The sequence below is a fragment of the Dermochelys coriacea genome, chromosome 8, assembly GCF_009764565.3.
Source record: "Dermochelys coriacea isolate rDerCor1 chromosome 8, rDerCor1.pri.v4, whole genome shotgun sequence".
In the NCBI taxonomy this organism is placed as follows: domain Eukaryota; kingdom Metazoa; phylum Chordata; order Testudines; family Dermochelyidae; genus Dermochelys; species Dermochelys coriacea.
In genome coordinates, this window is record NC_050075.1 from 91,057,198 (window position 1) to 91,074,449 (window position 17,252).

Here is a 17,252-nt window from a genome sequence, read left to right on the forward strand (position 1 = left end):
TAAAAAATAAATCATTTCACTTAGCCCTGAAGTTGTAAGTAAGCCAATAAAAACAAAGAGGCCACAGAGGAAATGGAAAAAAAAGAGTGAATACTCAATTTAAATAAAATAAAATTAGAATCTCTGGTTTGTTTTATATTTTCTTCCTCTAAATGGCAAAGCATAAGCTAGTGCCTAGAGCACTGTTATTTGTTGCCTGGCCTTATGTGGTTTATGCAACTATATAATGTAGTATTCAATCAAAAGGATTACATCTAATAACTGCTTTCGTCAAACGCTACAAATGCTATCCCTGAGGTATAGAGTGATTTAAAAATTGGAAAAGACAATGCTTATTTCAAGTCAGACATTAAATCTGGGAAAGATTTTAAGTGTTTTATGTATAGTTTTTATTAGAAACATATACTGTACATTCATTAGGATCTGTATTCAATTTGAACTATTCTGAATTATGCAAATGAAGTTTCATTTCATTAGCACATTTTTCTTTCAGAAAAAACAGAACACTGTGTTTCGGAATGTGGTGAGGGCACACCCAGAATGAGAAAGATGATGGCCACTGTGGTATAAAAGAGCACACAATGATAATAGGTAATATTTTAATTAAGGAAACTGAATAGTCTCTGTGCATATATATTACTGTATGAAAAGTACTGCCTTTGATCCTGTCTCCAGGCCGCTATGCATAAACAGAAGCTGCACATCCTTTCTATTATGTTATGTGCTTCAAGTGTGATTCATCCTGGGGATGAGAAAGTTGTGCTTAATGGTATGACCCTTGTATTGTTTAAAACCATGTTTGCTGCCATGGTACTCAGTGCAGGAAGCAGAAATTGCACCGTACTCTATTTGTATGAAAAAAAAAATTACTTTTGCAAAAATGTACTCATAGCTATGGAGAAAGGGAGACCAGAGGATTGTTCAGACTTCCACAAATAGACTATTATTTGCATACTATGTTTTCTTTGTACAAAAATGAATGATCTATAAATGACCACGTTCTGTTGGCAGACATATAAACAGCAAAATAACTTCTAAACTAGCTCCCCAAATGCAATAGTAATAAAACTATCACTAATTTAAGTCAATATTTGTCAATTGAATAAAAAACTAGCTCTTGTAAAGATATCATCAGCATACTAAAATCATGGATTTATATTGCACAGGATGAATTTTATTCAAAGGCTGAATAAAATTCTGCTCTCAATTATGCTCACAAAACCCCATCAAATGAGCTTTAAGACTGATCTCACTGAAGTTGTAGGGGGTGCATGAAAGGGCAAAATTTGTCCCATTAAGTCTTTTTAACTGTTTAATGGGTACTTTAGTTCTTAGCAGTATTAAAAGGGCACACTAATAGCTTCAGCTCCTTGTAGCACCTACAGTTCCAGTACAAAAGGAACATACTTATGTAGCTTTCTGTACAACAGAATATATTTGTTAAAAAATAATTTTAACTATTCGAAAAACCAACATTGCTAGCAAGGCAATCACCTTCATTTATTTAACAGATTTTAAATAAAATATTTTTTATAGATTGTGGGTACTTAAAAGTGTGTAAGTTTATTACTAACTACCATTTATTCAATTACCTCAGCCAAGGCAGGGCTTCTAAGTTTAGCTAGGTCATTGGACCTAGTTCTTGGGATATCCAAGATAGAGGATGGAAAGAAGATGGGTCAAATTTTCAAAAGTGTTTAAGTGACTTCTAAGTCTAAGTCATTTAAACACTTGAAAATTTAATGATGTCATTAAAGGAAGATACAATTTAAAACAAATGACTATTTAGGTTTCCACAGAAGCCCAGACAAGACCACAGAAAAATGAAATATGTCTTTAAGGTAGGCTAGCTTGTAAAATGCAGTCAACCGGGATCTTTTCTGCAGAAGAGCATCCTCATTGTGTGTCCAGCATGGAAGAGCCCCTGTACAGGGAAAATTCTGGTTGACAAACTGCTAAAATGCAATCAAACATCCTAAAAAAGTGGGTCACATATTTATGAATGTACTCAAGCAGCAAGTCCATCAAATCCTATTGATACTATCAGTATGAGTAATCCTCATTAAGTGATCATTCAGCCCCATCTCTCAAAGAACCCAATTTCGATGTGAGATCTTTAAGATGTCAAAGAAAATTAGAAATGCAACAGAGTCAGTAAAGGAGAAAATTTGAAAACTAATATTCCCCTTCCGTGTGGGATTTTAATTTTGATGAGTCAACATTTCTGGGGTCAATAATTTACAGTATCAAACTGCAGGATAACACCTCATGCAAACAGAAGGAAGCAGAGCAAAATTAGCTGCAATAATCCTTCAAGAATATAAGCATTTTCTTATGGAATCTTACAACAGTCATGTAGCTTTGGGGGGAGGAAAGAAGAATTACGAAACAAAAATAACTGCAAGGAGGTAATCCACAGAAAAGTAAAAGAAAATTGGAGCTTCCCTATCATTATACAACTATTCTCTGAACTGTTCCAAATGATTTTACAGTTTCTTTAACAAATACATATATAAGTACCTCTTAGCAAATTGTATTGAATGTATATGCACTTAATCCCCTACTTGAGGAGCTGAGATGGAATTCTTCCCCTTAGGCATTTTCGGTTATTACAGTCAATCTGTGTGACATTACTGCAGATATATCATTAGAGATAATAATTTGGAAGAGGGAGTTTACACAGAACTGACAATTAAGTGATTTGAAAATGGGACTGCTATAGAGCTGGCCAAAAATCCAACAAAAAATGGAAAAACATGCAAGTACGCTTCCCTAGTGCTATTTTCCAAAGTCCCCTGCAGTGCCAGCCTTGCTCTTCCCACGACATCCATGGTGCCTCATGCAGCCACTCAGTCATTTACTACAGCAATCTGGAAGAGCCCACTTGCAACCGCCAAGTCAAGGCCTCCCACTGGACTTAGTCACACACTTGTTGAAAAAGCAAGTGGCTTAAATTCATTTATAGATCTTAAGGCCAGAAGACTATCTAATGGGCCCTTCAGCATAAAGCAGGCCATAGACTTTCACCCAGTGTTAAAGGACTCTCCCAGTGCATAAGAACTCATCAAGTCAAAGGCCTTCATAATGATCTCACTAATAACAGAATTACCTGGGGGGGCTGAACATCCTATGAACTACTCCAGTGAAAAGAAAGCATTCTTACACTCTCCAGGGTCCTCTAGGTTGCTGCCAGAACTCTGGATTCTCACGTTTATATCCCCACCTTCTACTCGGCTTTTATACCACTGACCCATGAGATTCCCCCATCCAAGCCATTAATCCTCTGGCTGGGGAAAACTCACAGGTTTTCCCTCTGATGCCAGCAATCGAGTCCCTTTAACTTTCCAGAGTGGTCAAGGAATTTCCACAAAAACATCATGATCTTCACAGATTCATAGATGTTAAAATCAGAAGGGACCATCTAATCCTATCTCCTTTGCAGCACTCCCTTTTAATGCCAGCCCGTATAGCACTGGACAGCCAATAGCAAATTACTGATTACTATTTACTGTTCTTAGCACCTTCCACTTTGACATTTCCACCTGGTCTATTTGCCCTAGGGCTGTAGCTTTCAAGCTGAAGTGTTGGCTCAGCCATATGACAAGAAGATTTTTCTTTATTGTTGTTAGGAGTGGCAAACTAAAGATCAACCCCAAGAGGAGCCTGCATAGAACGAAATGTAAATCACCTGGCAGAAAGAGATGTCAAAAAAGCAGCTTTCCTAATATTTTGACAGTCAGCCCTTGACTGTGTGAAAAATTGACCTAGTTTCTCTCATTGGAAAGTCCACAAAATTGCATTTTCACATTTCTCACCATTGTCATGGGAGCAGAGGGAGGGGCAGAAATCTATGCTATTGATGGGTCAGAAGCACCACATTTGGATTTAAATTAGACTGCATGTTGAAGAAAACATGTTTACAACCATGACGTCAGTCTGTCATATCCCAGGAAAAGACTCAAAAAGAAAAGGAGTACTTGTGGCACCTCAGAGACTAACAAATTTATGAGAGCATAAGCTTTCGTGAGCTACAGCTCACTTCATCGGACGCATCCGATGAAGTGAGCTGTAGCTCACGAAAGCTTATGCTCTCATAAATTTGTTAGTCTCTAAGGTGCCACAAGTACTCCTTTTCTTTTTGCGAATACAGACTAACACGGCTGCTACTCTGAAACAGGAAAAGACTCTCACCAGTAACAAGAGCAAACCAGATACCATCTGCCCATACATTTAAAAAAAAAAGTTATAGAAACTTCTTCTTTTGAAATTAGAAGTTCACTGATGAACAGACAGATCCTCTATAATGAGAATGGACCTTTGTGAATATTTCCCTTGCCCAGGGTCTTTTTTCATAAGATCTCACCTAATAGAAGAGGTGGGAAAGAGCAAAGAAAAGAGTCTTTGACAATTTTTTTTCAGATGGTCCATTTATATTTTAGTCACAGCTCTGGGATGTACTAAAATCTGGCTTATATAGATGTAAGATATTCCCTCTCCTAATGCAGCAAAGAGCCTGTGTTCTTCACACATTATCCACAGCATACAGTGTGAAAGAAAAATAAAGGGAGAACATAAATAATGGTGGTATAATTCAATTTATGACCAGTGGAAAGACCCATAACTTATGAGAGGCAGAACTCCAAGTGATGATGGCCCTCCACTCTCTTGGGTAAGTAAGCATGTATCTTACCACTGCACTCCATAATGTGCTCTGTTATCCCACACCAGGTTTCAATTATTTCAGTCTATTCAACTTCGGCTTTACTTATTTTAAAGGATGCAACTAAATCTCACAGAGGGTGCGAGTTAAAGTTTGGAGGTCCATCTGAGCTTGCACTGAGATGGACCTCCAAAGCCTATCCAAATGTTCACAGCATATTAATTTATTCTACCATTGTGTTGGCTACTAAATTAAGTGATAGTAAATTAAAACCACAAAGACGAGGACCAACAGTTAACCATATGCTATGCAAAACAAGTGTTGCTTGCATCTTGCCCATGGAGGCTGTAGCCTTGGGCTCTTAGAAGCTGCCAAGCAGAATGAGTTTCAAAGGAGGGGGGACCTCAATTCAGAAAGCACTATCACTGGATGTGAAGGGTTTCAAACTTAAAAGTGCCGACAGCAAGCGTTTCCCAGCTGATCATAACTGTTTTCATGGTATCTGAGGTAAAAGGTCATTTTGCTCTCCAGAACAGATACCAGACTATTCGGATCAGCAACATCTTGACTTGCCCCATGATTTTAACAGAAAGCTAGTGAAGAGAACTGAGCATCATACCAGTCTGTGCCGCTTGAAAGGCAAGCAGCTGCATTCTGTACTAGCTTCAGATCCTGAGTGGGCTTCAGACACAGCCCTATCAGAACATATTTCAAGGGTCAAGCCTGGCAGAAACACAGGAGTAGATAATCATAGTAGAGTAGAGCGCGCACAGCCTCTTGGCCATATATAACCATTCGCTGTAACCAACTAGCAGAAGCTTTTGAATGACAGGGTCTTCACCTTTGTTTTTTGGTTCTCTCAATATTGGTTGATTATTATTAAGCCACCAGACATCTATAGGTCTTGTGGTCATGGTGTGCTTTCATGTGCCCTTCAGTTTATCATTAACAACAAATCAAAATTTGTATTTCAGAAAACGATAAAAGGAGAAGGAGAAAATGGCTGAAGGCATTAGAATGCTAAGCCCTCCTTCTTGGTCACTGGTTGGAATAAAGGGACCCAGTATATGCTATTCTGTGGCCTACATGTAATTATCTCAGTCCAACTCCTAATGGACAAGTGTCCACATCACTAAAGCCACCATCTGGCTGGCACTAGTTCCTAACTCTAGATCAAATTTTCTGAAGTACACATGAAAAAGACGTTCTTAAAAGAAAAGTTATAGAGGCAATAAATGGGAATAAATATATATTAAAGGTTTCAGAGTAGCAGCCGTGTTAGTCTGTATTCGCAAAAAGAAAAGTAGTACTTGTGGCACTTTAGAGACTAACAAATTTATTTGAGCATAAGCTTTCGTGAGCTACATCCGATGAAGTGAGCTGTAGCTTCCGAAAGCTTATGCTCAAATAAATTTGTTAGTCTCTAAGGTGCCACAAGTACTCCTTTTCTTTTTGCATATATATTAAAGGCTGTGATGCACTCAGATAGTTCAATAACATTGTATACATACCAGAGATGAGATGAGATGAGATTAGGAGAATAGTCTTAGATTATAAATATCTTCGCAGTAATAATAGTTACTGAGATTACAAATATTCAGAATAATACATTATTTGAAGAGTCAGATTAAAACAGGTTCAACGGACTGTCTTGGGTTTTTTGTTTTTTGTTTTTTTTTTAAAAAAAGAGTAAAAACAGCTTGTGTGCCATAGTCATTCCAGTGTGCTGGTGGTAGCTACAACATCAGACCACCTCTACTCAGTATTTTTCTTTACAGATCAAGTTAAAAGACTAAGGATTTTACTGCTCTTAGGAAGTATATGAAAACAGGCTATATGTACACAGCATTGGTATAGACTTTTTTTTCTGTGGAGGGGCAAAAAACTTAAAAGCTTCATCAAATCTTTTTAAAAAAATACCAAAAAATTCAAAATAGTTTCAATTTGCTGTAATAGAGAGTCTGGAATGCCACCCACTTACCCCCAAGGGACTACACTCTGCCCTGGTTAATCCATTCTGGCTCTAGCCAGATGTCTGAATATCTGAAAGACTTCAATGATTACCAATTCCATAATATGTTCATATTTGCATAAAAATGCAGTTTGCAAACTGGTTTAGATTAACCAAACATACCCACTGTATAATGTTTCGTAACAATGGCTGGGACTGAAACTAAGACAGAATAAAAACAATCTGTTTAATAACAAACAAGAATCTATTCATATGGTGAACACTAAGATCTAGAGCCATTAAAGTTCTGTGGTTCCCCACTTCTTTACAGAGTTCAGCAGAAGCCCTGCATCATTACATAAGTATTCAGCACCCGTTCTTTCCTCCTTGTATTTTTTACTGTCAAGGAATATCACAGGTATGCCACTGCCTTTCAACCAAAGCAGACTGGAAAGGTGGTCGTGTAGTTAAGGCACTCAACTGTGACTCAGGAGGGCTGGTTTCAATTCACAGCTCTCCCAAAGACTTCCTGTGTGAGCTTGGAGAAGTCACTTGGCCATCCTGTGGCTAAGTTTCCTGTATTGTGAAATACAGATAATGCTTCCTTTGTCTGGTCTCTTTAGATTGTTAAATGCTTTTGGATAGGGTCTTGCTGATACCATGATAATATACTGCACCTAGAACAAGGAAGCCCTGATCTCAGTGGGCCCTCTAGGTGCTACCGTGAGAAAAAATACCAAGACCATAGTGAAACATAAGGCACTTCAGAAGGTAGTATTCTCTTTTATAAGTTTAGGGCTGTGTGAAACTCAGGTTTTTCTATGCAGTGACTGATTGAGATGGTTTCCAATAAGCTTTGGTTTGTACATCTTGTACGTTTGGGGTTCAAACATAACCAATAACTCAAAGTGAAACTCATCTGAAAACAGCACAAACAGCATGTTTTGCATAGATGTAATATGAAACCATAAACCAACCTGGTTCATTTAAAACTGTTCCCAGGTTCTTTGAATAGGTTCCAGAACCTTAACAAATGTTTTGACAATCCTGGTCTGAATTTTAAGTATGTAACAAGAAGCAAAAACAAGGCAGGTTATACATGGTTTCCAGTTTTGCTGCAAATATCTACATTGTTTTGACTAGGATATTGTAATCTGAGAGCCGGATTGTGTTAAAACTTTCACAATGAACTCTTCACAGCAGTTATGGCTAGGGGAAAAGTTCAGGCCAATGAAGAATTTACCCAAACCTTTGCCCAAAACACAAACTGAGCCAGATCCAGATATTTTCCGCTAGAAGCAGCACCATTATTTGTCAGACATTTTTCTGGTTCTGGCCAGGAACACCGAGATACAAAAGGCTCTTTGCAGAGTAATATTAAGCCAACCAGCACCAGCAGATGGAAAGTACCAGATATCTCATAAAAAAGCTATTGTTCTGATATTTCCAGCCCAGCATTACTATCTCTGACAGTTTGATTAGTGAGAATAGTGGTCTGAATTCTCACTGCTGAACCAAGTCTCCAACCTTGTTGAGGCCAGATCTTCAGAAGTACTGAGCACCCACCACTGAAAGTGAAGTCAATGGGAGCTACAGATACTCAACACCTCTGAAAGTTAGGCCTTTGAGGTTCACCTACAGCTATCAAAATGGCCCCCCCCATCATGGCTTACAAGTGGGGACTGATCCTGGCACCTTCAGCACAAAAAGCACAGACCTCTACCACTTGAGTCAAAAGAGTACCTTAGGTAGTAGTATCCTTACACAATGTATGGGCCAACCACTAGATGGGCAGCAGCATGACACTCTTAGCCAGCATGTTACACTTACATCTCCAGCCTTTGAGAATAAGGTTTCACAGCAATAAGAGAAAATGCTGCCTGTAGATGAAACCAAGATGTTTATCTCCAGAGAGGAATTCCCATGCTGTGAATGTGAAAGAGTATACCCTTCCAAAGTCAATCCTGAGTGCTAAGAGTGACAAAGTGTCTTCTAATATATTTCCACTCTCTGGAGGGAATATGTGATGAGGTTATAAAGTTACTTAACATTTTTTCTTTCTTATCTCTGATCTTCTGATTTCCCATGGCCTGCTGCTGTGCTCTGACACAGGACTACACCATTCTGTCTCTTTCCCATCAACTTCACTACTCCTGGAGCAGATGTTTAGACCTGAGCAGCATAAAAAGTAGAGCATCTGGGAAAGTGACAGAAGTATAGTTCACTGACATCCCTCGAAGGATCAGAGCAGCAGGTCGCAGGAAGCTATTGTAAAGTATCAGTTTCAACACATGACCTGGCAGGCTTGGAAAACCCTTTTAATAAAATGCAGGTTTATGCCACGGTCTGTAGTAGCTGCTATATGAACCTGCTGCATAAGAGGAACTGATCCTATTAAGAAGCACTAATACTGAGCACTCCAATTGCTGGGATCTCCAACATGGAGTTACCAGCAGGGCAAGTGCTGAAGAGGACTAAAATTATATCTTAATAGCAACATACTACAAAAACAGATCAGTAGCAGAAAACGATTTCTACTTCTAAGTAGGAATTCAGGTAATAACACACTATCTAAATTAAGGGTCATTACTCCCCTTAAGGCATTCACATACCCAACTCCAATTAACAGTAGTGGAAGTTAGACATTACAGAGGCTAAGACGAGAATACAACCCATAGTTTACAGTGTCACACAGATGTACAGGTACATTTGAGAAAAAACAGAGAACATATATGCAAAGGGTTGTTCAATTTTTTAAATATGTTCATTAACATAGCTAAGATGCAGCTATATGAACTACAGCTGATGGATAAATTATTTGAATATTATTCAAACATTTTGTGTTGGAATAAACTGTACAAAGCATATTTATTTTACACATGACTCAGCTAGCATGAAATTCAGTTCTAGGCCAGAACAAAGCAAGGCTTAAATGGTTCATAGCCCTTGCTCGTCCCCTCTGCAAGGTAAATTGCACTCCCAGCATACAACACTAAGCCAATATTGGAATTTTGTGTTTTAAAAATAAAATATTGGTGATTTCCCCCTATTTTTGCCCAGATTTAGCAATATATGCATTGGTTAAAAAAAAAAAAAAAAAGGATATTGGAGCCACATTGAATTTCTACTCCTCTCATGTGTCAGATGGGATGCAACTCCTCAGTACTGACAGTGGCATTTTGCATCACTGTTAGTGCTTTTCCTGGATTTAACTGATTGTTTTCAAGTCGCAACATCTAATCATTCCCCAAATTTTTGTGTCTGTCTTACCAGTATGCACCTTGGGATTCTTTTTGCAAGTCGCTAGCCATTTCCTTTCAAATATTACTCTGCAAAATTATTTGGAGGCAGAGGAGCTCAACTGGCTCCATTTCAGGAAGGAATTTTACTACAAAACCCAAGGAGCATATTGAGGACCCTGCATTATTGCTTTCTGTCATTATAAAGGGCTTGCTTTTCTTAAATAGCTTTTGTTTCAAAGCTTTACAAATCTGGCTGAATGGAATGGGAATCTAACATCACATTGCTTTGCAGATCTGAAATATACTTATTACAGTGCCTTTTACAAGAGGGTCTCAAAAAGCTTTATAAACATACTTTAATAGTACCTATGTGAGCCGAAAGTATCCCCATTTTATAGCTGAGCAGACTCTCTCACTTTCCTATGTGCTTTTCATATTTAAAATTGTGCAAATATAGTTCAAAATGGACATATAAAAGAAATTTAATAAAACCAAAGACAGTGTCCCATATGTAACATTACACCAATACTCACAATGAAAGTAATATTGTAAGTAACTATATAGCAAAAGGTGTGACTTCTTTTCCTGGATCATGCTGTAGACACCAAAACATCAAAATAATCACTGAAACTTTGAAATGTTTCTTATTTATCACGTACAATTGTTCTCACTGGAACTAGAGAGATGTACTTCAGTTAATCAAAACATTGTGCTATAATTTATACGTCACTGAAAATTGCGCTAATCTATTCAGATCTGTATTGTTTATGTTATGAATGATTGAGCTAAATGCCTGTCAATATTATAGGCACAATGCTGACAAGTTACAAAGATGACAATCTCTGCTCTAAAGAGCTGGTATTTGATCATCAACATTTGTACAGTGCTCTAATAATACTAAGTATGGATCTAGTCTTTCAAACCCTTACTTGTGAGAGTTGTGCTTGTACTTAATCACATAAATAGTCTGACTGCCTTCAATACAAAGACAACATAAAAAAAAGTAAGGCCTGATTTGCTAGTTTTTCAATGCTGCTACTTTAACCAAATAAAAATATAATTCTATAAATATGATTGTTTATTTAGTATATTCGTTTAAGAGAACTTTTAACACGTAGGAATCATTTTTTAAATGTGAACTATTCTATCACTGCATTGTTCTTTTTATTAATGAATGACAAGGTGTGAAATTTACTAGCTTTGCCAAGATCAGACCATGATATGATCTGCCTAGTTTATCTATGGTTCACATAGCAGTTTCACCTCTAAAACACTGGTGGGTATTTTCCGCTCAGATTTATTCTGATAGTTATAGCAAGATTGGTACATTACACTGATATAATGAATAATACACATTGTTTAGCAGCACAAAATAACTGGCTTATAAGTAGATCACAATTTACCAGATTTCTAAACAACACTGTTTAAATCTGTAAGTTTAGAAACAATGTTTCTAAAAATCACACACATTTCTAAACATAAAATTCATAACTGAGCTCACTACGGCAAGATGACAGTGGGGGACAGGACCTGGAAGGGATACACTATTTATTTTTTATTTTGTATTAGTTACCTTTTTGGATATTTCTGGCATGCAAGATAGCTTATATGTTAAAGCAGCTGCATTTAGTTAGCAATTTTTGAAGAATTTTCTACTCTGAGGTGCTTTTTAGTGTCTCAGAAAGCTGTTGTATTTCTGTGCATGTCTCTGAAGAACAGTATCTAGTGTCACACCTCAGGGAAGGTTTTTTGTCCAGCTTTAGATATTTGTATTTAAGAGCTATAAGGACTCTTTAAATAGACCCCTGCCTAGATCTCATTTGCAAAGACTTAAGTTAAATAAAATGTCCTATGTGTATATAATTAGCATGCCATTCTCTGTGGACATAATTACAATAATACACAAACTATTATTCTAATCATTCATTTGTAGTTAGCGCAACTTTTGAATAGACGTGCCAGATACCAAAATCAGTCAGTCAAACAGCTCCAAAACGTATTTCCATCTTTCCATTTGCTGTTAGTCAATGATAGAAACATTTTATTTGTTTGTAAACATATAATGCTTATTATTATTATTATTATAATGCTTAACATATAATGACTGAAATAGAAAACTATTGCCCTATGGATGAAAAACTGCCTTATAGCATTTCTAATCAAAAGGTGGAGGAATGCTAATCCACTGGAGGTAATTTTCAAAAAGGGCAACAGTTTTTCCTATTATCTAAAATACACAGTCTACGGATCTATGTTTTTATGCATAAAAATTGTATTACCCTATTCATGGTGCTTCTGCCACGACTCTACTGCACTGTGGCTGCCAACCCTTCAAAAACAAAAACCAGAAGAGCAAAGAAACTTTGTTCAAATTCTGCATGGAGCTTGAGTTACATTTAAATGTCACAAAGATGATTTTGTACTAAATATGATGCAGCAGGCTTATGATGTGCCAAAATGCTTCTATTTTAGCTCACAAGATCATGTGACTCTCTCTCAGTCAATAACCAGACAGTCGATTTTTAAAATGATTAGACAGCATGGCTAGAAAGACAACTATGCAAGCTAGTTTACATCACATGATCATGTCTCAACTAGATTATTTGCAAAAAGAAAAGGAGTACTTGTGGCACCTTACAAATTTGTTAGTCTCTAAGGTGCCACAAGTACTCCTTTTCTTTTTGCGAATACAGACTAACACGGCTGCTACTCTGAAACCTAGATTATTTGGTAACCCAAAGTGGACATGAGTAGACTTTTAGGCCCCTGTCCTACATATGCTTGAAGTCTTGCTTATTTTTACTCATATGAGTTGTCCTAGTGAATTGACTACTGACATGAATTTACACTCATCCTGAAGAGCTTGCAGGATCAGGATGTCAGATTATAAACTCTTTGGAGCAGAAACCATGTCTTTATAAATATTTGAACAGGATTTATTATGGTAGCTTCTGTACATGTGGGGGCTCTGGTTTTATTGTAATGTGAATATTAAATAATAATCATGTAGATCAATGGGCAGGCAGACCTTGGATTCCCAATCAATCAATATTAAAGCTTTCCTGATAGTGAAAGTTTTACAGTTGTTAAAGTTACCAGTATATGAGGATGTTCATTAAAGGTCTTATTTTCACAGGTCTGAAAAAATATCCTCCTTTACATCAGAAATGTCCATGTTTGGTCTCAGCCAAAGCACATGGACTTTTTTTGGTAGTGGTAGTTGGGGGTGGGGAGTGGAGAAATCCATTCACCCATTTTTGAATTATGGAAAAATTAAATTATACACTTTTACACTTAGTTTAAGTAAATGGTAATATATCTTTTTGCTTACACAACTCAAAATCTGCTAAATTTTTATCATTCAAGATTTTCAGGTTAGCTAATCATCACTGTGGTCTAGATCCCTACACGTTCAGAACAAAAATTAATTATATGTATTAAAAAATTTCTCATTGCATGATGATAATGTTTTCTAATCTGGGGCAATACAATACTTAATCTGGCACCAAGTTAACACTAATTAATATCTAGGAGAAAAGTTTACAATATAGCAAACATTTCTACAGAAAATATTTCAATGCAGACATTGATTCTGTATGAAAATCCTTATGCTCCTACACAGCTTGTAAGTAGTACGAATAGAGTCTCTCAGAATTTATAGTAAATCCAAGAGAGCAAATTGTGGGCTTAAACTCTGCTGATAGATCATAATAAGGTTTGGATTTGGGTTTTTTTTTAATTTTTACTTTATTAAAAAAAACCTCATGTTAAGGTAACATTAAGGTTATTAATTTAAACATTAAAAGGTCAGGAAATGAAAAAGTAACATTAATTTAGCCTTTTTAAAGTTTATGTTGTTAAATATACATAAAATATTCCACAGAAGACATTTAAATTCAACATTACCAGCTGTCACCACACAGATGTCAGAGAACTCCTGACACAATTAAATGTTTCAGAGTAGCAGCCGTGTTAGTCTGTATTCGCAAAAAGAAAAGGAGTACTTGTGGCACCTTAGAGACTAACAAATTTATTAGAGCATAAGCTTTCGTGAGCTACAGCTCACTTCATCGGATGCATTGATGAAGTGAACTGTAACTCACGAAAGCTTATGCTCTAATAAATTTGTTAGTCTCTAAGGTGCCACAAGTACTCCTTTTCTTTTTACAATTAAATGTGTAGGCCAGCAATTAAATGTGTACGATTAGACCCTTGTACCCACACAGTCACATTGACATCAATAGGATTCATCCACACAGATCCAACAGCAGAATCAGGGCCATAGTGAAAGATAGGGATAATCTCAGACTACTGTGTGGTAACTGTTGATAATAGTTGACTTTTTAATGGCAACCATTCCACAACATGTGCAATATGGCCGTTGGTGTTATTAAAACCTTGTTTCCAGCATTGTGGTAGCCATGTTGGTCCTAAAACCTGAAGAAGAGCTCTCTGTAGCTCAAAAGTTAGTATCTTTCACCAACAGAAGTTGGTCCAATAAAAGATATTACCTCATCCACCTTGTCTCTTTATTAAAACCTTAACTTTTTCATTGCTTGACCTCTGAGTATTTAACATGGCATTACTGTACATTTTTCTTTTTTGAATATACATTATGGCCAAGATTTTCAAAAGTGACTTGACCAACTTGACACACCTTACAGGGGCCTGGTTTTAGGTTATGCATGCTCAGCATTTTTTGAAGACTTTCAAAAATCACCCAAATTCACTAGTCATTTTAAATATTAAATATTAAATCTTAGCCTAAATATGCACATTTTACCTAATGTCAATCCAGGCTATCAGCCTCCATTTCTTTTATGTATATGTTATATGATGACACAAATATAAAATTATTGAAATGACTACAATTAAAAATAAAACAAAACAATATTAAAATGAAAGGATCACAAATATTGTTGTGATCTCTTAAAGAGATTTGCTTTAAGGTCATTGTTAACAATTTGCCCTTGAACTATAGATATGTAGTAAAATGGCAAAGCATTCCACATTGCTGGAACTAAAAAGACATCATTGACAATATTACCTTACAGACCTTAAGTCAAATATCAAAAGCAGAATGAAATGCCTAGGAATAGTTACATTTAGCTGACAACTCAGTCAAACTCTTGGAAAGTGTTTTTATAAAGCAATTAAGTACAGATCAAGTATAAAACTTGACTTCATTAACTGGAATATAGGAATACTTGGAATCAGAGGAAAATAAGCCAAATATGTTTCTTAAGAAAGAGCCTGGTTACACTATTTTTCAAGAAGAAGAATACTGATGTGAAATTTAAAGTCCTAACAGAACTTTGTCTAACTACTGGATTAAAATGTTTGCAATTTGGGAAAGGTAAACTGTAGACTTAAAACTCCTCAGAGGATATTCTTCAGGATGAACAAACTGATGTTCAAGCTTTTACTTCTGTCTGCTTGCTGGTATACTCTCTCCTTCATTCCAAAAACCCAGTTAATAAATTATCAACTGATACACATTTAATCATAGACAAGCAGCTTCTAGTACCCTTAGTTATGATGAATACCGCCTTACTATGTAAATAGCCTCACTGACATCAATGGGACTATTCATGCAGTATGAGAGTAAAGATATCAGAATCTGTCCCAAAGATATAAACAATTTCTGTTATAAGCAACTTCCAGGTTAGTCTTGGTTAATAAAAAAAAAGATTAGATTCTAAGGTCTATGGATTGTTGAAAAGGCCTCTTGTTCAGTGTTGCCCCTTGAAAAGATATTCTCACTCTCCTTCTCCTTGGTACCCTTATGCTGTGTCGGTGCTTTTCTAAATATAGCTTAAAAACAAAATCAAAAAGGGGTTTCTTTCTGGTGTCTTAACCAGACACAGGTATCCTGCCAAGGAGACTCAAACTGGGTTGCCTCTTGCAGATTGCATATTAAAGCGAAGCCCAACACCCTGACGGCTTGAATCAACTTTTCACCCCTCCTCAAAGAAAGGATCCGTTGTACCCACAGGAGCAGCCCATCTTCCCTTTCATTGTGTCCCAGCACAGAGAGGAGGGGGAAGCACTGACGGCTTCCCGCAGGGGAAGGTAATACAGTTTGCCTTTCTTATTCGCTTTACTCGAAATGTTGCCATGGTCTGTAAAGAGGGTCCAAATGAAGTACGCATTAGATTGCGGCTTAGAAACCACAGTCAGCCCCACTGCCCGGATGCACCCCCCCCCCCCTTTTTTTTTTATTTTTTTAACCGTACTTTGCAAATGCAAATAGTGCACAACACACACACACAGCTGCTGCTCCTCCTCCTCCAACCTCTCCGGGCTGCAGCTGGGGAGGGTGGAAGCGACAAGGGAACAATTGGCGAACGGGGGCTTTGTCTGGGGTCGCCTCCGCTCGTGGGTCGCCCAGTTTCACCCACCCAAAGGCAAAGCCCGGCGGAAAGACTCCCGCGCTCCCCGGCCCCGGCGCGGGGCCGAGCCAAACGGGCGGCGGCTCTGGGGCGGGGAGGGGAGAGCGAAGCCCAAACACCTTCTTTCCGCCGAGATGACAGCGGAGCGCGCCCCCGGCCCCGCGCCCGGCGAGAGGGCGCCCCGGGGGGGCCGGGCTGAGGCACCGGGCGGAGGGGGACGGAGCGCGGGGGAAGGCTCGGCGGCGGCGGCGGGTAACTTTCCCAAGGGCCCGCCCGAGGCGGCGCCGGGGACCGCGGCGCGTCTTACCTCGGGCTGCGCCCCCGAGCTCCGCCAGGCTCCCCGCGAGCAGCAGCAGCAGCAGCGGCAGCGGCGGCGGCGGCGGCGGGAGGCTCCGCTCCCCGCCGCCCGGCCGGGGCATTCCTGAGCCGGCTCGCGCTACTCCGACATCCGCAGGACAGCGCCCGGAGCCCGGGCCAGCTCTCCCCGCCGCGCCGGAGTGGGGGGTGGGGGGCGCTGCCCTCCCAGCCCTTCCCCACGCCGGCCGGGCACGGAGCGGGGGGCGGCGGCTTCCCTCCCTCAGCCCCTCGCTTGTCACTTTCCAAAACCTCCCCTCAGAGCCCGGCCCCGGCACCCCGCGCCGGCGGGCGGCCCAGCCTGGCCCGGCAGCGCCCCCTGCCGGCCCTGCCGAGTCACTCCCAGCGCCTGCCCACCGCGGCCCGGCTGAGCCTCCGCCTGCCCCCCAGCCAGCCTCTCCCCACAGCCCCGGGGTCAGCGCCGGCGGGCGGGGGGAGCCGGGGAAGGGGAAGGCGCAGGAGAGGGGGGGCACGGGGGCTGGAAGTAGGGGAGCTGCCGCACCCCCTGGCTTGGAGTGGTTTCCATCACATAGGGGGGTTTTACAGTTTGGTTCAATGGCTCCCAGCACCCCCGCTATAAACACTGTTCCAGCCCCCCTGGGGAGAGGGAGAACTTGGGGTGCCTGGGAGCCTCCTCCCCTTGGATCGCTTCC

General features: G+C 39.3%; 1 protein-coding gene across 2 annotated transcripts in view; it reads right to left on the reverse strand.

Annotated features, from left to right (window-relative positions):
* The window catches only part of ROR1 (receptor tyrosine kinase like orphan receptor 1), a 280,147-nt gene extending 263,308 nt beyond the window's left edge, over positions 1-16,839 (reverse strand). The window contains exon 1 of one of the 2 annotated variants that reach the window (XM_043490690.1): positions 16,553-16,839. In XM_043490690.1, coding sequence (XP_043346625.1) covers positions 16,553-16,664 — 112 coding nt within the window. In that variant the 5' untranslated portion in view covers positions 16,665-16,839. The remainder of the gene's footprint in view (positions 1-16,552) is intronic. The other variant, XM_038414785.2, reaches the window with a different exon arrangement.
* Between the last annotated feature and the right edge of the window lie 413 nt (positions 16,840-17,252).